The sequence below is a fragment of the Schistocerca nitens genome, chromosome 1, assembly GCF_023898315.1.
Source record: "Schistocerca nitens isolate TAMUIC-IGC-003100 chromosome 1, iqSchNite1.1, whole genome shotgun sequence".
Taxonomy (NCBI): Eukaryota; Metazoa; Arthropoda; class Insecta; order Orthoptera; family Acrididae; genus Schistocerca; species Schistocerca nitens.
In genome coordinates this window covers 850,906,029-850,932,890 of record NC_064614.1, presented here as the reverse complement: position 1 = coordinate 850,932,890, position 26,862 = coordinate 850,906,029, and the positions used below count along the sequence as shown (strand labels likewise).

The 26,862-nt window shown below is 43.2% G+C and overlaps 1 protein-coding gene across 1 annotated transcript in view; it reads right to left on the bottom strand.

Moving 5' to 3' along the window:
* LOC126237188 (carboxylesterase 4A-like) overlaps positions 1–26,862 on the bottom strand; it is a 329,130-nt gene that overhangs the window by 126,368 nt on the left and 175,900 nt on the right. Inside the window, exon 6 of the mRNA XM_049947068.1 lies at positions 20,053–20,238. Coding sequence (XP_049803025.1) covers positions 20,053–20,238 — 186 coding nt within the window. The remainder of the gene's footprint in view (positions 1–20,052; positions 20,239–26,862) is intronic.

Here is a 26,862-nt window from a genome sequence, read left to right as displayed (position 1 = left end):
GTGTCCCGTACCGGCAATCGAAAACAGGACTTCCGAGCGTGCAGAGTGGGCAATGACTGTGCTGCTGGACACTGCTGTAGTTAAAAGCTGAATTAAATCTCTGCAAGTCAAGAGTCGGAGATTCTCCTTTCCCCTGTTTCCAATACTGAGCTGAAATCCCGTATCCCTATTGATAAGATTGTCTGCCGTACAGATACGTAGGGCCTCCTTAAAAACAGAATTCCAGAACGTTGATCGTGTTTTTTTCATCTGAGAACTGGCTGTCATTAAATTATATCTTCATCACCGTCATTCTGGGATTATTTTTTCAAGGATGTCAGATATATCATCATGGTAGACAGTCTTATCAACAAGGATGCAGGATTTCAACTAAGTACCATATAGAATATAGCACTGGCTGACATTAAATTAAAACAGGAGAAACAAGAGCATTCGATTTATGACCCGACGCAGCGCATTGTAGAGAATTCAGGTTTTAACCACAGGAGCGTTCTGTAACGCCCTCGGCGCAAGTGTGGAAGGTCTCTCTTCGCTTCCTGGTAGGGGGCGCTACGAGCGCCACGTTCATTCAACTGAGAGCGCCCTTCCGCGCATGCATAATTCCTGCTCCTGCCGCACCATTATCACCAGTCGCTCCTTGCAGCAGTGGAAGCAGGAAGTGCCACCACCTGAAGACATCCGCATTGGTAACACCGGTTCCCGTCGCGTCATAGGAGGTAAGCGCTATCGGCCTTGGCTAGCACTCGGGTGGGTGACAATCTGTATCTGCCTAGTGTTGCTGGCAAGCGGTTGCATTCAGCTCTCGTGAGGCCAGTAGAGATGCTACTTGATTGAGGAATAGCGGCTCCAGTCACGAAAATTCATAAAGGCCGAGAGAATGGTGAGCTGACCATATGCCCCTCCATATCCGCATCCAGTGACGCCTGTCGGCTGCGGAAGCCACGGCGGTCGGTCAGTTCCGTTGAGCAACGCGAGGTCTGTTCGGACGGAGTGTCCCTACTGCACGGAGAAGTGGCACATTTGCTCTGTTGTTGATTAACTAGATAACGCAAGATCGCAACCTGCCCATGCTGCCCTGCGCGCTTCGGTACAGAGAGTGTTCGACTGCTGTCCTGGTCTCCACTTTCTCCAGATCTCTCACCCGTTGAAATTAGATGATCATAGGAGTGTATTTTCAGTGTAATAGTGATATAAAAATAAATGGGGCTAAGAAATCAAATTACATTACTTTGTACGGAGGCATCGAGTCCCTTACATCAAAACACTTGGAAAAGTCACTGATCAGTCTGCGTCGAGATTGTAATAACCTCAGTGGAATTCCGATTCACCCTCTATATACCACTTATTCACTTCAATTTTCTTCTGCTTCGATTGTTTGGATGACTATGGAAATCGACTGTACCTATCTTTAACGAATTTCTAACGGATGTTCTCACTAGCAATGTTTTAGGGTTAGTTTAATTAACTTTTAGATGCTGTAGGAAAAGGTTGACATATTTGAAAATAGCGCTGACTTTTCTTCTGTGACAAAATACTCGTACGTTTTATAATACAGTTGGCGTGGAATAAAGCTGCAGAATGTCTGGCAGAGACTTCTTTAATCACATAAGAGGGACTGGCGCATACGCCTTTACGCTATAGCAGAAGACGCTGCAGTCGAGCTTGTAAAATGAAACTGAAAAGAGAGATACATACGCCTTTACTCTTGAATTCTGAATGCGCTCTTAGCGAAAATTGATGCAAGCGAAATTATTCACTACTTATTTTTTAATATAATCGTGATGATAATGCCCTCAGACAGTTTGTATAAATATTTAATAAATACAGTGAACGAAAAATTCAGTTATATTCCTTGTGAATGTACTTAGAGATCAGGACCTTATCCTTTCTTATGGAAAATGAAACGCCGTGATCACGCCATGAAGACTACACACGATAGTCGACGAACCACCGCGTCACAGAATATTTATTTTATTGTTGTTTGAGAGTCGATAACCGGGTACTTCACAAGAGTAGTGTCAGAAACATTCCATGACTCTCAGTTCCCAACCCTTCTGCTATGAGAATACTTTGACTATTGTCGTAACTAATGAACAACACATCAATTTTATAGAGAGAAACCTCACGTAAAACAAAAGTCTGCAAAACCAACAATTAACAATTTTTTTTGTATTGTCTTCTCTGGAAACTTCGTCCGTTAAGAATTATTATCCATGTAAGACAGCCTTTATTTGCTCAATCAAAGGAAGTACATGTTTGTAAAGGTCAGTGCTATGACCTGACAATGAGAGTGACCAACAACACTGAAGTGTTTTTTGTGAATGGACGGTGGATGGTTTGGTGGAATTAACTTCATGGCAGTTCATTTTAAATGAAATATATAGGCCGACGCAAAGTAGCTTTCATAGCAATAATTTACAGTACTGTGATTTAATTTTATTGTTTCGAAGTTGTTTGAGTTCACCCGGAACGTAAACATACGTTTTCTGAACTATGAAGGGGCAAATAAGTGAATGTGAACGTTCTGACACTAAGAGCAAGATCAAGATGTTTGACATTATTTTATATTCTCCTCTGATATTTATTTGGATAGGGGAAGGTAGGTACTAGCGTAACGTAATCCAAAATCATGGGGAGGTATTGCCGGCCGCTGTGATCAAGCGGTTCTAGGGGCTTCAGTCCGGAACCGCGCTGCTGCTACGGTCGCAGGTTCAAATCCTGCCTCGGGCATGAATGTGTGTGTTGTCCTTAGGTTAGTTAGATTTAAGTAGTTCTAAGTCTAGGGGACTGATGACCTCAAATGTTAAGTCCCATAGTGCTTAGAGCCATTTGAACATTTTTTGGGGAGGTATTGCACAACAAAATATTTCATCTGTTTTGACAGCGTAGTGAGAAAGGAGATATGCTACAAAATTTCCAGGATTATATATTATCAGACTATAAAAAATGGAATGAGCAGATAAATGTGAGAGTCGTCAGATAACAGTCGGACGACTAGTTCGTTAATATGTACAATAACTAGCAGAAGTCATAAATATGGAAATTAAAGAAAAATAGTCTCGGGTAAAAAAAGTATAAGATATGGTTGCTGTTTATCAACACCTTTTGAGTTTTATGTGGAAGAAGCAACGAAGGAAATAAAAAAAAGGAAAACTTCAGAAGAAGAACAAAATTCGTGAGAGACATGTAATAGGCCTGGGGGTTGTAGTTCTTCTGGACGAAACTAATGAAGATTTTTATGAGATACTGAACGGAGTGGAGCACAGAATACCAGTCAAGTAAAGGTAAATCAAAGAGTAAAATAAAGAGAATAACATTAAAGTGGGAAGAATGGAAGAAAGGAGAGCAGCGACTTAACATAATAACTGAGAAGCGATATTGATAGAAGAAATGGGGAACTTCTCCAATATGGAAAACATTAGTGCATAAAACAGAAAGTAATCACAAACTAACCTGTGCTCACGAAGAAAACTTTCATCGTTAAGAGAGTTCTCTGGTATCAAATACGTGCAAATAAAGAAGCTATTAAAACTGAACATTTGAGGCACAGCGTTGTATGGCTATGAAACCTGAATTTTAGGAGAGGTGGAGACGACGAAACGGATAAATCTGGAATGTGGTGCTGCTAAAGGAAGCATAAAATTAAATAGCCAATCAGACTATGAAATGAGAAAATATTAGAAAAGGTAGGTGCGGAAAGAAGTCTACAGAAGTCATCGTCCAGAAGAAAAAAGGGGTTAGCGAAAAATTCTGTGTCCTACACAGGGGAAGTCTCACTAACGACTGGCTCTTAATTCAGCCTTTCTTTAGAATTTACGTATCGTAGTTTTAGACAGGTACACATTTCTAAGATGTTTTTGTCAGCACGTGATAACTTATTTAAATTAAACGTCAATGAATGTTTAAAATGCCTCATAGTATGAAATTATCATTATATCCCATAAGTAACATCCTCCAGTGCATAACACATTGAAGCGCCAAAGAAACTGGTATAGACATACGTATTCAAATACAGAGGTACGTAAACAGGCAGAATACGGCGCTGCGGTCAGCAACGCCTATATAAGACAAGAGTCTGGTGCAGTTGTTACATCGAGTTGCTGCTGCCACAGTGGCAGGTTATGAAGATTTAAGTGAGGTGGAACGTGGTGTTATAGTCGGCGTACGAGCGATGGGACACAGCAACTCCGAGTAGCGAAGAAGTGGTGATTTTTCTGTACTGCCATAACACGAGTGTACCGGGAATACCAGGAATCCGGTAAAACATCAAATGTTCGATACGGTTGCGGCTGGAAAAAGATCATGTAAGAACGGGACCAAAGATGACTGAACAGAATCGTTCAACATTACAGAAGTGCAAACCTTTCGCAGGTTGCTGCAGATTTTAATACTGGGCTATCAACAAGTGGCAGCGTGCGAATCATTCAACGAAACATCATCGATAAGGGCTTTCAGAGCCGAAGGCACACTCGTGTACGCTTGTTGACTTCACGACATAAAGCTTTACGCCTCGGCTGGGCCAGTCAACACCGACATTGGGCTGTTGATGACTCGAAACATTTTGCCTGGTCGGACGAGTCTCGTTTCAAATTGTATCGAGCGGATGCACGTGCACGGGGGTATGGAGACAACCTCATGAGTCCATGGAGCCTGTAAGTCAGCAGGAAACTGTTAAAGCTGGTGGAGGCTCTGTAATGATGTGGAGCATGTGCAGTTAGAGTGATATGGGACCCCTGATACGTGTAGATACGACTCCGACAGGTGACACGTACAGTACGTAATCATATTGTCTGATCACCTATCCATGTCCAATGTGCATTCCAACGGACTTGGGCAATTCTAGAGGACAGTGCGACACCCCACAAGTTCAGAACTGCTACAGAGTGGCTCCAGGAACACTCTTCTGACTTTAAACACTTCCGCTGTCCATTAAACTCCCCAGATATAAAAATAGAGCATATCTAAGATGCCTTGCAACGTGTTGTTCAGAAGAAATCTGTACCCCCTGGTACTCTTACGGATTTTTGGAGAGCCCTGAAGGATTCATGGTGTCAATTCCCTCCAGCACTACTTCAGACATTAGTCGAGTCTATGCCACGCATGTTGCGGTAATGCTGCGTGATCGCTGGGGCCCTACACTATATTAGGCAGGTGCACCAGTTTCTTTGGCGCTTCAGTGTATATGATTTTAGGTAAGTTGATTCACTCCTCTGACTTGGACACGAAGCACAGCAGAACGTACTTCTTTCTTTTCTATATAGTAAAGCCTAGTGGCGACTCTCTCTCACAATGTTTAATTTATTGTCGTTACATTTTAGAGTTATCAGTTGTCTTGCAACAGGCTATTAAGTTAAGCTGGAATGTAACAGGCAGTGTGCGACAGTGTGAAAATGAAATGGAGATGTAGTGGTAATAAAGAAGCCAGTACTGTGAAAACCAGCAGATAACCAACCACCAAAATTCACATAACTACACAGTACTTGATAAACAACCCTTGTAACTTGCTGATTGTGATCGAAGAAGCAAGTCTTAGCAGAAACTGGAATCTCTCAGTTGCTCGATGGGGACGAGTCAGGCTACAAATCCAAAATCAGGGTTTCAGTCTTGGTCTGGTCCGTCACTTATCGCTTCTTTCACCGCGGACACTTATTTTTTAATGAGAGAAATACAAAGTAGCACCGTGGTAAGGTGTGCCATTTAAACTATATGCCCCACCATAAGTTCAAAGAACGTACCACTTCCCATAAGACCATATTTTGTTAAGCCTTGTGATGTTAAAACCAGTCTTCGTATCGAGGACAGCTTTACATTACTTAATATTAAAAGAGAGAGCCTTCAGAATGAGTAGTTTTAGTGGGATCAAAACATTTCATTTTCTCCGTATTTTGTTAAGTAATTATATTACCCAGGATCTTCTCTGAAAATTATTTCGAGCACTTAGTTCATGAGCCCACGCGAATAGTAAACGGTTGTGAAAACACACTTGACCTCCTAGCAACAAATAATCCTGAGTTAATAACGAGCATCAAAACGTATACAAGAATTAGTGAACAGAGGGTTGTAGTAGCTATATTGAATATTGTAATCCCTAAATCCTCTAAAAATAAACGAAAAATATACCTATTCAAAAAAAAAAAAAAAAAAAAGGCAGATAAAAATCACTTCACGTCTTCCTGAGAGACAATCTCCACTCCATCCAAATAACAATATAAGTGTAGACCAGATGTGGCATGAATTCAAAGAAATAGTATCGGCAGCAATTGAGAGATTTATACCAAATAAATTAACAAACAACGGCGCTGATCCTCCTTGATACACAAAGCGGGTCAGAATACTGTTGCAGAGACAACGAAACAACCATGCCACATTTAAACAGACACAAAATCACCAAGATTGGTGATCTTCCAGTAGCTCGAAATTTGGCATAGACTTCAATACGAGATGCTTATAATAGTTTCAACAAAACTGCTCTACAACTTGCCCGCGAAAGGCAAAGATTCCAAGTTAGAGTCTCGGTCCCGCACACAGTTTTAATCTGCCAGTAAGTTTCATATCAGCGCTCACTCAGGTGCAGAGTGAAAATCTTACTTTGGAAAAATCCCCCAGCCTATGTCTAAGCCATGTCTCCGCATTATCCTTTGTTCCAGGAGTGCTAGTTCTGCAAGGTTCGCAGGAGAGCTAAAAAATGGTTCAAATGGTTCTGAGCACTATGGGACTTAACTTCTGAGGTCATCAGTCCCCTATAACTTAGAACTACTTAAACCTAACTAACCTAAGGACATCACACACATCCATGCCCGAGGCAGGGTTCGAACCTACGACCGTAGCGGTCGCGCGGTTCCAGACTGTAGCGCCTAGAACCGCTCGGCCACTACGGCCGGCGCAGGAGAGCTTCTGTAAAGTTTGGCAGGTAGGAGACGAGGTAATGGCAGAATTGAAGCTGTGAGGACGGGTCTTGAGTCGTGCTTGGGTAGTTCAGAAGGTAGAGCACTTGCCCGCGGAACGCAAAGTTCCCGAGTTCGAATCTCGGTCCGACACACATTTTTTAATCTGCTAGGAAGTTTCATATTAGCACACACTCCGCTGCAGAGTGAAAATCTCATTCTGAACTAATAAATTAATTAGAAGATCAAAACAAACTGCAAAACGATTTAGAAGAGATATATGTATTGTGCTAAAATTGGCAGTTGACCCTAAATAACACAAAGTGTAAAGTCATCCACATGAGTGCTAAAAGAAGTCCTTCGGTTACACGATAAATCAGTCAAATCTAAAGGCCGTAAATTCAATTAAATACCTAGGAACTACAATTACGAACAACTTAAATTGGAAGGAACACATAGAAAATGTTGTGGGGAAGGCTAACTAAAGACTGCGTTTTATTGGCAGGATACTTACAAAATGTAACAGATTTACTAAGAAGACTGCCAACACTACGCTTGTCTGTCCTCTTTTAGAATACCTTTTAGAATACTGCTTCACGGTGTGGGATCCTTACCACATTGACGGAGTACATCGAAAAACTTCAAAGAAGGGCAGCATGTTTTGTATTATCACGAAATAGGAGAGTGTCACTGAAATGATACAGGATTTGGGGTGGACATCAGTAAAACAAAGGCGTTTTTCGTTGCGGCGGAATCTCCTCACGAAATTCCAATCACCAACTTTCTCCTCCGAAGGCGAAAATATTTTGTTGACACCGACCTACCGAGGGAGAAACGATCACCATGATAAAACAAGGGAAATCAGACCTCACACGGAAAGATATAGGTGTTCTTTCTTTCCGCTCTCTATACAAGATTGGAACAATAGAGAATTGTGAAGCTGGTTCGATGAACCCTCTGCCACGCACTTAAATGCAATTTGCTGAGTATCCTTGCAGATGTAGATCTTATTGACATGCACAATTATGCCACTGAAAAGCTTTTAATCCACTCACTACGCTGCCTCCTACATTAAAACTTAGGAATGAGTGGATTGTTAAGCGCACACAGTATCTTATGCTAAATAGCAAGTCATATATCACACTGTTCGACAAGGGCTCTATTTCTGATATTAAATTGTGTGATTCTAAACCAGTTTACCATGGGAAATTCAAATATGTAAACAAAATAGCGTTGCCAGGGATACTAATATATATATGTATACAATTCATGGCAAACACAGGACCGTTATAGAGAAATGCGGGTATGTTACCGCATCCAGTAGTGATGGAACGTGACAGTTTATTGTTCAACAGCAGATGGGAAGAATAAAACGTCACTAGGTCATCCCCCGTCACATCTATGCCTCGGCAGTAAACCTTCACGCTTCTCAGAGGCAGGTGCATCGAGTTTACAACAGTGGTATTAGCCGTAATTTGTGTCAATCTTAACGATGGGTGTTTTGGCTGACAAGTAACCGTCTCTGTCACATTTCCGAGCACAGTGTCTGTGTTTAAACTGATTTAGCCTGGCGCTGAAGGTAAACTGACTGCTTGTTTTTACATATCAGCGTTTCTCTAGTTCTCTAGTATTAATGTAGTACAGGTGTATTACCGAAGAGGTATTTTTAAATTTTCAGAAATTCCACGTCGTCGTGGATATCGATATAAGCCAGACAACTCCTGCTATATCTGTGGGAAGTTCACCTTTGTCAGAAATAGGAAGAAAATTTCAATAGTCATAAAAAAGCATGTAAACATTACTTTAGAGTAGAGATAGGAGACCAAGATAAAGAATGGGCACCACATTTCTGTTGTGCTACATGTTACTGCAAACTAATTCAGTGGTGGAAAGGTAAAGAGAATGTGACGTTGTTCGCTGTGACCATGTTACGGAGAGAGCCGAAGGACCACATTACTTATTGTTATTTCCGTCTAACAAAAATTCAGGGTTTTACAAACAAAAAAATCGAAGAGACACATTGTTTACCAAGATATGCCTTCAGTGTGAATGCCAGTGCAGCATTCTGAAACCCTTCCAGTACCTTCAAGAGCACCAGGTCAAATTCGGAGTGACAGTGAAGTAAGTAGTACTGAAGAAATCACAGATGATGATTCTTTATATCACTACACAAGTGACTCATCGCCACATTTGTTAACACATGCAGATTTAAATGATTTGCTATGTGATCTGGTACTAAGTAAACAAAAGGCGCAGCTGCTTGGTTCAAGATTACTAGAGTATAATCTACTCCACTAAAGTACTAAAATCAGTGTGTTCAGGCACAGAGAACATGCCTTTATTTCCTATTTTGCAACTGACGGAGCACTGTCATTTTGCAATGCGTTGCTGGCCTAATGAAAGTGCTGAACTTCACCTATATTTCACATGAGTGGACGCTTTTCATAGATGCGTCGAAAACAAGTCTCAAGGGTGTTTTGCACCACAAGGGAAATAAAATACCGTCTGTTCCAGGAGCTTAAGCCAGCTTGACCAAAGAGAATTACGAATTCTTACAAAGGGTGCTAAATTCATTACAATACAATGAATACAAATGGAAAATATGAGTAGATTTAAAAGTAATTGCTCTGGTACTGGGAATGCAACAAAGCTACATGAAGTGTGCCTGTTTTCTTTGCGAGTGGGATAGTGGAGACAGAAATTCTCATTACGTGAAAAAGAAATGACCTAGGCGGAGATGGAAAGTGGGCGAAAAGAACGTACAACATGAAAGTCTGGTAGCTCCTGAAGATACACTACATCCACCGCTTCACATCAAACTTGGCGTTATGAAACAATTAGTGAAGGCCATGGATCCAACAGGCAGTGGGTTTACATATCTAGCTACCAAATTCCCCCGTCTTTGAGCTGCAAAAATAAAGGAAGGTGTATTTGTGGGCTCACAAATCAAGGAGCTGCAGAAAGACGAAAATTTTGAAGCATGTTTAACTGACAAAGAAAAGACAGCAGGGGACTGTTTCAAGATGGTGTCAGAAAAACTTCCTCGGAAGAAGAGCTACTAACTACAAAGCAATGGTGAATGACATAATCAAAGCATATCAAGATCTGGGGTGCAATATGTCTTTGAAGGTACATATGATGGACTCTCATCTGGACTACTTCACAGAAAGTTGTAGTGACGTATTGGATGAACATGGTGAAAGATTCCATAAAGACCTCTCTACCGTAGAAAAGCGTTATGAAGGGAAGTGGGTACCTTCTATGTTAGCAGATTATTGGTGGAATAGCATTCGAGAGAAGAAAGATTCACAATACAAGAGAAAAAAATGATATGCATTACAATGCAGTGGCTCATTTTTTGTCAATTTTCTGTAATTTTTCACGTCAAATAAATGCTACAAATCGTATACACAAAGGTTGCTGTGTTATATGTTAGATCTTACCCTTCATTAATGTGATGAACTTATAACACCATAAAAAGTGAATTTGTTTATCGAATTTCACCTCATAATTCCTGCACTATATCGGAAACAGAAAAGGGAAATAAAATTGCTATTACTCATAAACTATCCCTGACAGAAAAAAAAACTAAAACCAGTTTTGAATTCAGCACTCGAAGTACAACTAGGATCACAATGTACTTTTTCAGAAATAGAAAAAAGTTTTTTTTGTAGAACAGTGTTATCTACCAAGTTTAGAAGAGACTTCTTCAGGATCTGCAAGTCTTCCATCCCTGTCCCCCCCCCCCCCCCCCACCCTTCCCGCTACATGCTTCCTGGTGAGATAGGAGCGTCTTACATAGCAGCGCTTAAGACAAAATTGACTAGAGTACATTTTTTAGAAATAATGATGTTATAGCAAACGAAAGATTATCTGCAATTTGTACAGAAACCAGGCCGCAGCTTTCAGAGTTGACTGACACGAATGGGAGGCAGTAGTTTAGAAGGGAGTGAGATAGGGTTGTAGCCTATTATCCACGTTATTCGGTATTTACTGGATAATTATAATGAAACTTTCCCTATTTAACTCGTTATGACACGGAAACTACGATGGTTGATTGAAAAGTAATGCCTCCACCTTCGTTAATTGGGTTTGGATGGGAATATTTTAATAAATCAAACGCAGAAATAATCGTTAGAATGTGATCTTTAATTACCAATATTCACTTTTCCACATAATCACCAGCCAATTACGTACATTTCTGCCGGAGTGGCCGAGCATTTCTAGGCGCTACAGTCTGGAACCGCGCGACCGCTACGGTCGCAGGTTCGAATCCTGCCTCGGGCATGGATGTGTGTGATGTCCTTAGGTTAGTTAGGTTTAACTAGTTCTAAGTTCTAGGGGACTGATGACCTCAGAAGTTAAGTCCCATAGTGCTCAGAGCCATTTGAACCATTTTGAAGCTGTAACGGAGGAAGTCGACACTGCAACCACAGTCTCACAGTTCTCTCAACGTCTTCATCAGAAGCATAATGATGTCCCCGCAGATAGTCTTTTATTATCGGGAACAGATGGAAGTCAGACGGTGCTAAATCTGGACTGTATGGTGAGATTCAGTCTCTGAAGTTCTACTGTGGTGGCACGTGAAGTGTGTGGTTTGGCATAGTCATGCTGCAGGAAATGTGACCCACATGTTCTTGTGAAACGCCGATTGCGCTTGCAATTTCTCTCTGAGTGATACGGCGATCGTCCTGAATCAATCTGTCAACATTTTGCTTGTGAAACTCGGCGGTTGCTGTCACAGGACGTCCAACTCTTTTTGTTTGTCACGCAGGTCAGATGTTCCCGCCTCAACATCTTCAAACGTACGCGCCCAACTACGCACAGTACTCACATCAACACAATTACCATAAACTGCTTTCATTCTCTGATGAATCTCCTTTGGGGGTGACACCTTCTGCTGTCAAGAATTCAATGACTACACGGTATCAAACATGTCCGTAGCCCACCTTTCCACCCTTCCTCCAATGGCGCCACGGAGAGGCTTGTCCGCACATTTAAACAACAGTTGACGAAGTCGGTCGAAACACCTCCAACCACGCCGGCCCTCACCCTGTTCTTGAGCACCTATCGCACCACGCCAATTGACGGACGTAGTCCGGCGGAGCTCCTCCATGGGCGACAGCTGCGAACCCTGCTCCATGTGCCGATCCGTCCCCCTCCCACCCCCTCTCCCGGTCCTCTCAGCATTAAGACCCCGGCACGCCTATGTGGGCCGGCGTGTACTGGAGCAAGGTGGGTTGGTCGCCCGCCACGGTCGACGCGGCCTGTGGGTGGCGTGTGACGTCAGTGCACACGTCGAAAGGGTTGGAGCGCCGCCAACATAACCATCTCCGCCCGCGTACCCCCGCGGGACTCCCATCGCCGCCTCCTACCCCGCTGCCTCCTTTGCGTACAGACGTGATCGTCGAGTCGCGACCACTGCCCCCGGTTGCTGCCTCCCCGCGAGCCTGCCGCCGACCCTCCCACCCCAGGTGGATCCGCGGCTCCCTCCGCCGCCCTGGCCTCTGGGGCGGCCGTCACGGACACCTCGGACGTCCCTTCTTTCCCGCCAACGGCAGTTGGCGAGCCTGGGTCCTCTCCCATCTGCCGACCGCCGCGGCACCGTCCAGGGCGATTCTGCCTCCCAGCGCAAGTTTGAGGGGGAGGGGTCCGGTACCGAGCGCAGCAGGTTTCGAATCCCCGCCAGACGGTATGGACCTCGATTACCACTACAGGTCTTTGCAGCCGTCGCGCCATAAGCCGTGGCTGCACGCGCTCCTGGACTACGTATAACGTGAGGGCGCCACTGTAGAGCATGTGGTCCCAGCGGCCAATAGCGATGTACCCTATTTAAGCGCCTGCCTCTCACTCAGTGAGACCCTCTCTCCATCTCCAAACCCTCCGCCTCCTTTTCCAACGCAACATCCACCATCTAGCCCTCCAAGATGATGAGCTTCGCCCTGACATCTACCCTTCCTATCAACTCTAACCCCATCTTCCTGCCTCCTCCTCAGGGATCTCTCTCCTCCCCCTTCCTTCTCCCGAGCGGCTTGCTCCTCCTACTCCCCCTCCCTCTCTCGTGCTCCCTTTCAGTGTCTCTGCACTCCCTCCTGCCTTGTCTTCCCTCTTCGTCTCTTGCCTCACGTGTCTCCTGCCTCTTAGTGTACCCGCTGACGCCCCTACTCTCTTCATCCTGCCGCCTCCCCTGCTGCCCATTGCTCACCCCTCCTTTACCATCCTCTCCGGCTTCTCCCTCGGCAGGTCTCACCTGGCAGTTTTATTCTTCATCGTGTGTTCTCCAAGTGGGTTTTAAGTGTGTTGTTCTGGAGTGTTTTTAATATTGTGGCCGACTTTTAACCTGTGCATGTGCGTTTGTTGTCTTATTTGTGTTTTAAGAATCGCCAACTGTATTTTTTAACTTTATGATGACTTCTTTTAATTGTCCCCCCCCCCCCCCCCATGAACGTCTCCATGTCAGTGTACTTTTACCACCGTTATCTCCCCTTTCTCTGCTTTCTGTTCCCCTTTTTTATCGCCTTATATATGTAACATATTATTCTTGTCTTAGTTGTCATGTCACTCAGCTGGAGAGCGGCGGATTGTGCTGCTGACAGCCCTCCCCTGCCCATATGGGGCAGGGGAATGAAATGAAAATAAAGGAAAAAAACTCATTGAGGCAGTCTGATATTCGCGTGAGTCTCTCGATATCTCGCTTACAGACATCGTATTTACTTTGCTTATTTCTGTGTACGAGTGGACGTTGTTGATTTCGTGAGGTTTTCGCTTGTGACCCCGTTGCTTCTTGCGTGTTGTTATTCTTGGTGGGTTTTGTTGTGTTGTGTGTCCATCCTTTCCCGTTCGTCCGTCTTTTTTGTTCGCGGGCCGCTCCCGTTCGGTCCCGCCGCACTTTAAAAAAAAAAAAATGGCTCTTAGCACTATGGAACTTAACATCTGAGGTCATCAGTCGCCTAGAACTTAGAACTACTTAAACCTAACTAACCTAAGGATATCACACACATCCATGCCCGAGGCAGGATTCGAACCTGCGACCGTAACGGTCGCGCGGCTTCAGACTGAAGCGCCTAGAACCGCTCGGCCACACCGGCCGGCCCGCTGCACTTCAGTTCACGGCAGTACAGAATAGTAAGAAGTGTAGAGTAGCTGTCGTTGACAAAATCACACAAGAGCTCATATCATTTACAGTTCTATAGATTGTTAGTGAGTTAGCTGAACTACTGATGAATCAGTTATACGTTACATGCGCCCCGCATTTTTCGGTTTAAATTTTACAAAGATTGTCATAGCTATTAAAAATTCACAAGCACAAATTTTAAGGACTATCTGTACGGGATTACGTATACTTATAGGGCTATGAGAAATAATTATATACTTTTTAGCCTGTAATAAAATCATGTTACATTAGAAAACTTTTTAATTTAAATAATCATTTTACCTTACTAACATCTGCCTGAGTAGTACTTCAGTTGCTACAACGGCAAAAAGTCTGGGATCACTATTAATAATATCTACCACACCAGTAATATGTAACGTAACCATTAATGGTCATAACACACTTGCCTGGGGTACCTCTAGAGGTACTTCCGCACGTGTCGATGTATCTCCGTCTCAGGTAAAATGCTGCGTCCTCCCTAGCGAGAAATAGAAGATGCAGACACAGATTTAGTTTGAAACGCAGTGTGATACTGTTACAGTTAATAGCCTTTGGTTTGGTACGGAATCAAGAGCTAAACGGAAGCCATGAAACAGCTTATGATGTGTGTTGGAGGGTGCTTTGTGTAACAAGATCACTTCTCCCTACATCTACATCTATAGTCCACAAGCCACCTCATAGTGGATGGCGGAGGATACTTTCTGCGTCCCTGTCACTTCCTTTCTTTTCCGTGCTGCGCGGGAAAATCTCTGTGTAGCTCGAATCTCTCTAATTTTATCTCCACAGTCTTCTCGCAAGATGTACGTAGGAGGAAGCAACACAGCAGCTGACTATTCTAAGAACATATGCTCTTGCAATTTTAACAGATAATCACACCGTTCTGCACAACGCTTCTGTTGTAGCATCCGCTTTTTGAATCGCCTAAGCACCTCCGTGACGCTTGTTCAAACAACTTGTGACGAAAAGTGCTACCGTTCTTTGGATATTCTGTGTTTATCCTATCTGGAAAGTGTCTCATACTGTGGAGATATAGTCAAGTATCTTTCGTACAAGGGTGGTGCAAGCCTTGAAAGGCAGATTACACATCCCGCTGAGTTTTCCACTGAATCTCAGTCTGGCATCTTCCTTGGCTAGGATGGCTACAATGTAGTCATTCAATTTTAATCCTTCTGAGGGCATAGTCCCAGATATTTAAAGAACGTGACTGCCTCCAGTGATCATACAACAATGAATTTTCTCCGTCCATTTACGCTCACTACGTTACATTTGTGTATGTTGAGGGTCACCTGCCAGCTCCTTCATCAAGTGCCAAGCGCAGATTCTCTATAGATCTTCCAGTATTTCACTACGATTTTCAGGCGTTACGGCCTGCCGGAGTGGCCGAGCGGTTCTAGGCGCTACAGTCTGGAACCGCGCGACCGCTACGGTCGCAGGTTCGAATCCTGCCTCGGGCATGGATGTGTGTGATGTCCTTAGGTTAGTTAGGTTTAAGTAGTTCTAAGTTATAGGGGACTGATGACCTCAGAAGTTAAGTCCCATAGTGCTCAGAGCCATTTGAACCAGACGTCACGACTTCTCTATACTGAGAAACAGTAGTCGTGAAGAGCCTCGTTGAGCTTCCGTTTTAATTTACTATATCATTTACATACAGGGTGTTCCAAAAAGATGCACCATTTCACAAGACCATATCTTCCACACGAATGAAGATGGAAACTTGAGGTTAATTCTAACTTACGGATAGGACTGCAAAGTTTTCGTTTTCTGAAGAACCACCCGATTTTTCAAGGCTATACCTTTTAGTACACTCACGTACGCAAAGTTAGGATAATTTTTGCAGCTAAGTTTGAAATCAAAGTTTTCATTTGCCTTTCACAAATGTTCGACGTACCCTCCTCTGGTCTAGTGAGAAACATCCAGACGATAGTCGAATTCGTCCACACTTTTGTGAGCATGTCTGGAATTATTGTAATCTCTGTTGTTGCTGCCGATCGATGTAGCCGAGCGGTTCTAGGCGCTTCAGTCCGGAACCGCGCTGCTGCTACGGTCGCAGGTTCAAATCCTGCCTCGGGCATGGATGTGTGTGATGTCGTTAGGTTAGTTAGGTTTAAGTAATTCTAAGTCTAGGGGACTGATGACCTCAGATGTTAAGTCCCATAGTACTTAGAGCTATTTTTTTCTGTTGTTGCTACACAGCGTCTCATTTCCCACAAAGTTGCTGGAAAGGGAAGGACACGGAGGAAAACTTTCAGGAACATTGGCAAAAAAGCCACGTGCCGTGCTATAATGCAGACTACGAAAAGAACGGTGCAGTGCCAGATCAGCACGCCACTTAAGCTGCGGCAGGGGCAGTCCCGTCCTCGCGGCGAAAATCGCGCCACAAAGTTTTTAACTAAATTGCAAAACACATAGCTGTTTAATTATCTTTTATTATAACTACAAGTTTCTGTTCACACCATCATCACTGTGAAAAATCGGATATTAATATCATGTTACAGAATACATGAATATGGCGATACATATGTAGCCTTCAAAATGGCGTCTCTAACGGAGGTGGGCTGCAAGCAGAGCGCTGTCATTGAGTTTATTTTGGCGGAAATCCAGAGCATCACAGATATTCATAGGCGTTCCAAAGTGTCTACGGACACCTGGCAGTGAACAAAAGCACCGTGAGTCAGTGGGCGAGGCGGCTGTCACCATCGCAAGAAGGTCGCGCAAACCCGTCCGATCTCCTGCGTGCCGGTTGGCAGCACACTGTTGCGATTCCTGGCATGCTGGAACGCGCGGATACTCTCATTAGAGGTGATCGACGGATCAGAATCAAAGACGTGGCTACTCAACTGGACGTCTCTGCTGGTAGTGCTGACATACTCCTCCACCAGTTGGACTACCCTAAGGTGTGCCCGCACGGTGACTCGCCGCCTGACAGAAGAACGTAAAGAGCAATGAAGGATGCAATCCGCGGGAAGCAGTAGGTGGATGATGGGAAGGTTATTGATGCAGCAAGACGTCGTCTCCGACGTCGACCAATAAAATGGTACCATGCGGGCTTGCAGGACCTCCCAGTCACATGGCATAAGGCCTTCGCATTGAACGGAGATTGTACTCAAAAATATGGCTTTGTATCCAAAAGACGGGGAGTAACGCTGTGTATTGGAATCCTGAATAAAACCAACCTGCTTTGACAAAAAAATGTGTTGCATTTCTTATCGAACTCCCCTCGTAATTACTGCCCCGCCTGAACTGCTGAACGTCTACAGAATCAGGTAGGTATCCTTGCACGAAATGCGGCGTGCACAATTTGAAATCACGGTTACCGCGCAAGTTCAACTGTGATTTCAGTTAGGGCACACTAACTTTAGTGCAAGGATATCTGTTTTGTTCTGTACATGTTTAGCAATTCATATATGGCAGTAATTGTATGGTCTGGCATACTGAAATATGCTATGACATGTGACTAATATCTGATTTTTTATACCATGATGGTTGTGTAAACTGAAACCAATACTTATATTACACAGCTGTTTGTCAAGCATTTTAAAATACACGCAACGATTGTTGGCAATCGCCTTCAGGAAATGTTAAATTGCACCTGTTGAAATGGAGAACTCAAAACGCTTTTTGTTGCTCTGTTATCGGCTTCTCAACCCGACCCACGTTGGATAATAAAGCAGCCAGCGAAAGAGCTAGCTGCACCGTGGAGTCCCCAAGCGGCAACCACATTAACCAGCAGCTTACAACTGGCGCCAAGCAAAAGATATAGACTTTTAAAATGGATGGATCTCATTGAACGAACCTGTACAGGGTGAACAGAAATGGTCGTATAACATTGCCTTTTTAAGACATTAGTTAGGAATACGCAAAGAAATGGGATTCGGAAGTAGTAAGGAATGACGAGATACGCTTGAAGTTCTCCAAGGCTGTAGATAGAGCAATAAGGAAGAGCTCAGTAGGCAGTACAGTTGAAGAGGAATGGACATCTCTAAAAAGGGTCATCACAGAAGTTCGGAAGGAAAACGTAGGTCAAAGAATGTAACTGCGAAGAAACCGTGGGTAACAGAAGAAATGCTGTCTTGGGAAACTCAGCAAAACGAAAATACAAGTCTCTAAGGAATGAAATAAACAGGAAGTGCAGGGAAGCTAAGACGAAATGGCTGCAGGAAAAATGTGAAGACATCGAAAAGGAAATGATGGTCGAAAGGACAGACTCAGCATACAGTAAAGTCAAAACATCCTTCTGTGACATTAAAAGCAAGGGGTGATAACATTAAGAGTGCAACGGGAATTCCACTGTTAAATGCAGACGAGAGAGCGGATAGGTGGAAAGAATACATTTAAAGCCTCTATAAGGAGAAGATTTGTCTGAGGTGATAGAAGAAGAAACAGGAGTCGGTTTAGAAGAGATAGAGGGTCCAGTATTAGAATCAGGATTTAAAAGAGATTTTGAAGACTTAAGGTCAAATAAATCAAAAAGGATAGATAACATTCCATCAGAATTTCAAAAATCATTGGAGGAAATGGCAACAAAACGACCATGCACTTTGGTGTGTAGAATGTATGAGTCTGGCGACATACCGTTTTACTTTCGGAAAAGCATCATCCACACAATTCCGAAGACGGCAGGAGCTGACAAGTGCGAGAACTATCGCACAATCAGCTTAACAGCTCATGCATCCAAGTTGCTTACAAGAATAATATACAGAAGACTGGAAAAGAAAATTGAGGGTGTGCTAGAAGACGATCAGTTTGGCTTTAGGAAAAGTAAAGGCACGAGAGCGGCAATTCTGACGTTGCAGTTAATAATGGTGGGAAGACTAAAGAAAACTCAAGACACTTTCATAGGATTTGTCGGCCTGGAATAAGCCTTCGACAATGAAAAATGGTGCAAGATGTTCGAAATTATGAAAAAAGTAGGGGTAAGCTATAGGGAGGGATGGGTCATATACAATATTACAATATGTACAGCAGCCAAAAGGGAATAATATGAGTGGACGACCAAGAACGAAGCGCTCGTATTAAAAAGGGTGTATGACAAAGATGTAGTATTTTGCCCCTACTGTTCAATCTGTACATCGAGGAAGCAATGGTGGAAATAAGAGAAAGGTTCAGGAGTGGAATTAAAATTCAAGGTGAAAGGATATGAATGATACGATTCGCTGATGGCATTGCTATCCTGAGTGAAAGTGAAGAAGAATTACATGATCTGCTGAACGGAATGAACAGTCTAATGAGTACACAGTATGGATTGTGAGTAAATCGATGAAAGACGAACGGGATGAGAAGTAGTAGAATTAAAAACAAGCGAGAAACTTAACATCAAAATTGATGGTCACGAAGTAGATAAAGTTAAGGATTTTGCTACCTAGGCAGTAAAATAACCAATGACAAGCGGAGCAAGGAGGACATCAAAAGCAGACTAGCACTGGCAAAAAGGACATTCCTGGCCTTAATTTGAGGAAGAAATTTCTGATAATGTACGTCTAAGTACAGCATTGTATGGTAGTGAAACATGGGCTGTGGAAAAACCGGAACAGAAGAGAATCGAAATATTTGAGATGTGGTGCTACAGACTGATGCTGAAAATTAGGTAGACTGATAAGGAATGAGGAGGTTCTGTGCAGAATCGGAGAGGAAAGGTATATGTGGAAGACACTGATAAGGAGAAGGGACAGGATGACAGGACATCTGTTAAGACATGGAGGAATGACTTCCATGGTACTAGAGGGAGCTGTAGAGAGCAAAAACTGTAGAGGAAGACAGAGATTGGAATACATCCAGCAAATAATTGAGGACGTAGGTTGCAAGTGCTACTCTGAGATGAAGAGGTCGGCACAGGTGATGAATTCGTGGTGGACCGCATGAAACCAGTCAGAACACTGATGAGAAAAAGAAAAAACACTGTCATTGGGTGTGTTCTAAGTCACTTGTAGGCCTGGGAATGTGTCTCTGTAATGGTTGACGTGTCGCGTCCAATTTGCTACGAACTCACTGAGTCCGCCAGCAGCTGTATAGTGGTACCTGTGGTCCTGGGGGAGACCATGTGGTAGACGACGCTGGCGGCGCCCGCCGAGTGGCCCATCAGCGTGACGGAAGAAGGGTCGCCGCCGAAGTGCTCGATGTTGTCGCGGACCCAGCGCAGCGCCAGGTACTGGTCCAGCAGGCCCAGGTTGCCGCGGGCGCTGCCGTCCTCAAGGCACAGGAAGCCTGCCGTACAAAGTACCTCGTCTCACACACGCGTACTCTTGTGACGCCAAAATTTGTTAGGGATTACCTTATCTCAACACTATAGTAAATTACACTACTGGCCATTAAAATTGCTACACCAAGAAGAAATGCAGATGATAAACGGGGATTCATTGGACAAATATATTATACTAGAACTGACATGTGATTACATTTTCACGCAATTTGGGTGCATAGATGCTGGGAAATCAGTACCCAGAACAACCACTTCTGGCCGTAATAACGGCCTTGATACACCTGGGCATTGAGTCAAACAGAGCTTGGATGGCGTGTACATGTACAGCTGCCCATGCAGCTGAAACACGATACCACAGTTCATCAAGAGTAGTGACTGGCGTATTGTGACGAGCCAGTTGCTCGGCCACCATTGACCAGACGTTTTCAATGGGTGAGAGATCTGGAGAATGTGCTGGCCAGGGCAGCAGACGAACATTTTCTGTATCCAGAAAGGCCCGTACAGGACCTGCAACATGCGGTCGTGCATTATCTTGCTGAAATGTAGGGTTTCACGGGGATCGAATGAAGGGTGGATCTACGGGTCGTAACACATCTGAAATGTAACGTCCATTGTTCAAAGTGCCGTCAGTGTAAACAATAGGTGACCGAGACGTGCAAGTAATGGCACCCCATACCATCACGCCGGGTGATACGCCAGTATGGTGATGACGAATACACGCTTCCAATGTGCGTTCACCGTCATGTCGCCAGACACGGATGCAACCATCGCGATGCTGTAAACAGAACCTGGATTCATCCGAAAAAAATGATGTTTTGCCATTCGTGCACCCAGGTTCGTCGTTGAGTACACCAATGCAGGCGCGCCTGTCTGTGACGCAGCGTCAAGGGTAACCGCAGCCATGGTCTCCGAGCTGATACCCCATGCTGCTGCAAACGACGTCGAAATGTTCGTGCAGATGGTTGTTCTCAAACGTCCCCATCTGTTGACTCAGGGATCGAGACGTGGCTGCACGATCCGTTACAGTCATGCGGATAAGATGCCTGTCATCTCGGCTGCTAGTGATACGAGGCCGATGGGATCCAGCACGGTGGTCCGTATTACCCTCCTGAACCCACAGATTCCATATTCTGCTAACAATCATTGGATCTCGACCAAGGCGAGTAGCAATGTCGCGATACGATAAACCGCAATCGCGATAGGGTACAATCCGACCTTTATCAAAGTCGGAATCGTGATTGCACGCATTTCTCCTCCTTACACGAGGCATCACAACGACGTTTCACGAGGTAACGCTGGTCAACTGCTGTTTGTGTATGAGAAATCGGCTGTAAACTTTCCTCATGTCAGGACGTTGTAGGTGTCGCCACCGGCGCCAACTTTGTGTGAATGCTCTGAAAAGCTAATCATTTGCATATCACAGCATCTTCTCCCTGTCGGTTAAATTTCGCGGTTGTAGTACGTCATCTTCGTGGTGTGGCAATTTTAATGGCCAGTAATGTAAGAGTGTACACCAGAGTAAAAAAAAATCTTATTTTTGACCTAATTTTTTATTGGCTTAGAATGTTCCCTAAAGAGCATATATTTTATGATTCATTCATATGAAGTGACAAAATGAGATAGAACTGATAAAATATCTACCAAATATCCCAAAAACAAGGATACTCTATTTTATGAATATTTGCTGGCAAAGTGTTTATATACCTGAAGAGTGAAATATAGCCCAGATACACCCAATTTACAAGAAAGGAAACAGACATGAATGTCAGAATTACAGAGGTTTTAACCTTCTCAATTCATGTTGTAAATTGTATGCTAGAATTTTAATACAGCGACTTTCGCCAATCGCTGACACTGTACTATCTGATGTCCAACGTGGTTTTCGAAAAGGCAGATCATGCTCTGACTGTATCTTCATCATGACACAACTAATAGAAGAACATTGCGAATTCAATTTCAATGCTTTCATTGGCTACGAAAAGGTGTCTGATAAAGTAAATCGAAACAACCTTTGGGAAATTTTAAGAAACAGAGGGATTCAATCTTATCTTATAAGAACTGTACAGCGTTTATATATGAATAACAAAGTCCAAACACAAATAGCAGGCAAGAGACACAATATCGCTGAAATAAAACAAGGAGTAGGACAAGGGTCTTTCCTCCGACCCAGTGTTTTTAATATGTATATCGCCTATGTAACCAGAAATTGATCACAGACAATAAAACGTTTTAAAATTAACGATGTGGATATTAGTACACTACTTTTTGCTGACGAACAAGTACTTACTAGTCAGAATGAAAATGACTTACAATAAGCCGTCTTTAATTTAAGTAAAATAGCCAGAGAATACGATCTCAACGTCTCCAGCACAAAGAGAAAATCTATGGCATTTTTAGGACACCAGCCTATGCGTATTAAATTTGTAAATCACAAGCAGATCACAGAGAGACTTGATACAAATAAATATTTAGGTTGCAGTCTTACGTCTAAGGCAAACAACGAAATACAAAACTAGAGAGACCTGTTTAACTATTTCCGTGGAACTTTTCGCAGAGTATTGGGAAAGAAAGTCCTCAGAGATACTCTACTAAAGTTCTATTAGGTTGTGGCTATACCAGCACTACTCTATGGATGCGAAAAACTGACTCTTAAGAAGAGAGATGAGAAGAGAATAGAAGCATGTGAAGTGAATCACTTGTATACATGGCTGGATATACTTTGATGGATAAAAAGAGAGATGGTATCATCCAGCTGAACTGAATATACAAACCATAATTATTGTCATAGTAGAACAATACCAGCTAAAATGGAAGGAACATATAAACCGTCTGCCAGATGCAAGAATCACTAAAACCATAAAACAATTTAAACAATGAAGGAAAAGAGTTTTAGAAGACCAATCAAGATTTGGCTTCACCAGTTTTGAAGAAGACAGGAACGGACAGAAAGGTACAGTTCTTGATGTATATGTAGATGATGGTGATGATTCATATGAAGTGTGCTCTAAATCTTAAAATACGAGAAAATCGCGATTTATTGCACGGGGCTCTGCCGCAACCGAGCACCCAAATGCGACCAGTGTAATACAACACTGTAATACATTAGTTACCGACGGAATAAGTGTACTGTTAGTTTCGGATAGTATCACATAGGGCATTAGTATTAACTAAAATAACTACTCTCAACAAGATTTCTCTTCACAACATGATTCGTTTACGGTAAACAGTCCGAGAGCACGTGCTTGTCTCGTGTCTGCTTAACTTGTCTCTTCGCTTGTGTTTTATATGAAGTAAAACTTGAGTTTTGTAAACAAAAATCTCATTTTCTTGATGCAATGTATTTCTTCGTTTACTTTAAGGCATCTTCAGTGGAAGACAGAATGTTACGGTTTTGTTTTGATGTAGATTATAAAATAGTTCATGCCTCTTTTTATGTAACTGTCAGTCTAAGACAAATAATGCTACGTAACGATTAGCGCAAACATCATGAAGATTGTGAAGAAATAGGTTGTGAGTGGTGCCACGCCACTATCTCACTTTAACAACACTGCCAGTCAGATTAATTGTTACGTCTGCCACAGACGGCCCCTGACAGACAGACTACACTCAAGACATCCCTGTGTACAAAATAACATACATAAGCACTTGCAGGCGCAACCGAGAGGAAAACAATTCTTAAAAATATGTAAAACTTGCTAGAGACTATGCGAACCTTTTTCTGCAGAGGTCGCCTCACAGACAGAGGGAAGTTGGACTACTCTGCCGACCTCCACCGGCTTTATAAGCCCAGCACACCAACAGTACAGCCAGTTCCTCGCCGAGCTAGGACCAGTTCCGATGGACCTCACTTACGCTCTTCATGAACAGTCGTCTACTTGTTATTTGTTTTCTTTGTGTGTATATAGTGATTGTTCAAGAAGTGTAGTTCAGTTTCAATATGAAACATTATACTGAGTGTTCTACAATACTGAGTATTTTTCATTAATATTTATATTTTAGGTCATGATCTCGGAGTTCCCCAGTACTGCACTTGGTATGTGTGGTTTACGACTTTTTACATGAGGAAATTGTGGGCAGAATGTTCATATAAAATCAGCCTGTAGAGAACCTGTACCCAAGGGGCCATAGTGGAGGCTATGAAGAACTGAGAGAAAGATGGATTGTGGGCCGTAAATGTTGTGTGCAGAGACCTGGCTGTGCGAGTCATTCTGGGCAGCAGCACTCTGTGGATTGTACCCGCAGAGGGACTTTGGCCCGTGGCACCCTCCTCTTCCCATTTAGGGTCGGAGCAGGAGGGTGCCGTTTTGCAAAAAAATTTACCTGTGCCAGTTGACACACAAGTGTTGGCCAGTTGGCGGAAAGCGGGTGGAGGAAGCCGTTTAAGAGAGACTGCTGTAATCTTAAACTTCGTGCAAACGGTGGGACAGTCATAGAACTCCAAGCATTCCCATGTTAGAAGCTGTAACTCCGCTGAGCCAGTAAAGTCACCGGGTTCTTTTAGTGAGCGGCAAAAAAATATATTTTACAGGCACGACTGACTGGGAAGCTTAACAGCCTTCTTTCAGAAATTGGAAATGGTCTGTCTGGAGAGTTTAGATCCCTCCGTAAATGAGGGACTGTGCTCACGTCTAGGCACACGTTTTTTGCCAAAAATGGCCATGCTTACTGTGAGAACGACGCCTCCCTAGTCAAAAATCTTCTTTTTTCAGACAAGAGAGATTTTGAATCGCTGATTGGCTTCTCTGAGGGTATGCAAAGATGAGGCTTCCTCCCCTAGCTTGGAACCCTGGTGCTGTATCTGGATTGGTTACTAGGCCAGCAGAACAGTCAAGAGGATAGTGTGATTGGTTTGCACAAGTGGAAAGTGACTGTGATTCTTTGCCTTTTTCGTCATATGGTCCTTCCCTTGTAGAGGACTTCAGGTCTAGTGGGTGAGACTTGTGATTTGGAACTTGTGGTGGACTAAGAGCCAGGGCAGTTTCCACCTGTACCGACAGTGAAATTGCATATCATCTCGAATATACCGTGTGTCACAAGGGTGAACTCATTCGTCCTGAGGAGCCGTCTGACATTTGACAATTCCAGCATGCACCGTTGTGCCTGTGAGTCAAACTGGTTTGGTCAGTCCAAAAAAATGGCTCTGAGCACTATGGGACTTAACTTCTAAGGTCATCAGTCCCCTAGAACTTATTAGAACTACTTAAACCTAACTAACTTAAGGACATCACACACACCCATGCCCGAGGCAGGATTCGAACCTGCGACCGTAGCGGTCGCGCGGTTCCAGACTGTAGCGCCTAGAACCGCTCGGCCACCCCGGCCGGCTTGGCCTGTCCAGCGAACGGGTTCACTTCACACTGAAATCTGCCGGGATTTGAAGACTCTAATAGGGAAGTTTCCCGTTTTCTAATGATCAGAACGCTAGACTGTGTAGTTTGCAAATTTTCGTTGACAGCTCAGAATATTACAGCTGCCCCAGCGCGCCACTCCTCTCCCACAGCGCACCATTTTCTGCTGCCGCCTGAATCACTGGCGCAGGGTTGTTAGGTGACATTCTCAGCTCCCTGTTCTCCGATGAACTATATAGTTTGTGGTGTACTTGATTCCATTTGAATAGAATTGGGACTCACAGTGGATTCATGTGAACAAAGTCGGATTGCGTTCTAAAAGGGATTAATTCAGGGGAGTATTTGTGTAGTTTCCACCCCAATTAATGCTTTGCCAAACAACCACCATCCCTTTTCTGACTTATGTTTGCAAGATTTATCAGCTAGTTGTAGGTATAAAAGGATGAATAAAAACTTAACATTATCTTTGTAAACTCAAATACGCCACTGCTCTCATTCATACCTTTTCAGCTATTCACTTTGTTGTTTTTTTTTGTGGTGATAATGGATATACCAGCAATTCAAGATTAAATCTTATTAAATTAGTTAATTTGCTTATTAATTTGATTTCTGAAAGTGACCGCAGACATAGGCAACAAAAGTGCCCTGAGTAAACTCACTAATTTCATAAATAAAAAATTAAGGCTGTAGCTGACGATTTGAATGTCATTGAGAAGATAATACCTTTCTTCATTTAACCATTTAATAATACAATAACAATAACACAATAACAATAATAAAAACAATAACATTTAGCATCACTCGGAGATATATTTAGATTAAGGTAAGCAACGGCCTGCAGTTCGTAACATAAAAACGTGCTTATGTTTCATAAGTGAAGTTACAGTGCGATCTCCAACATGACCAGATGAGAGGTAACGCAGATGCCATCCAAAAACTCGAAGGACTATAAGTAATCACTTATTTACGTAAAACAACAAGGCATGAACTGTTTTACAATCTACACATATCGCATAACAAAACTGTATCATTCTAGATTCAACTGAAGATACCTTACAGTAAAAGGCGAAACGCATCAGAAGGAAAGAAAAGGTGGTTTTTTACATACAAAACGAATACGTTTGTGCTTACTACGGATGATGGCCACCGAAACAAACTCGTAGAGCATGAGTGCTTGAAAATGATGAACAAACGTATTTATACAGGTAGGAAAGGTTCGAAAGATAATCCCGATCGTGCAAAGAACGCTTCCATTGGTAGGCGGAAGCCAGTTAATCAATG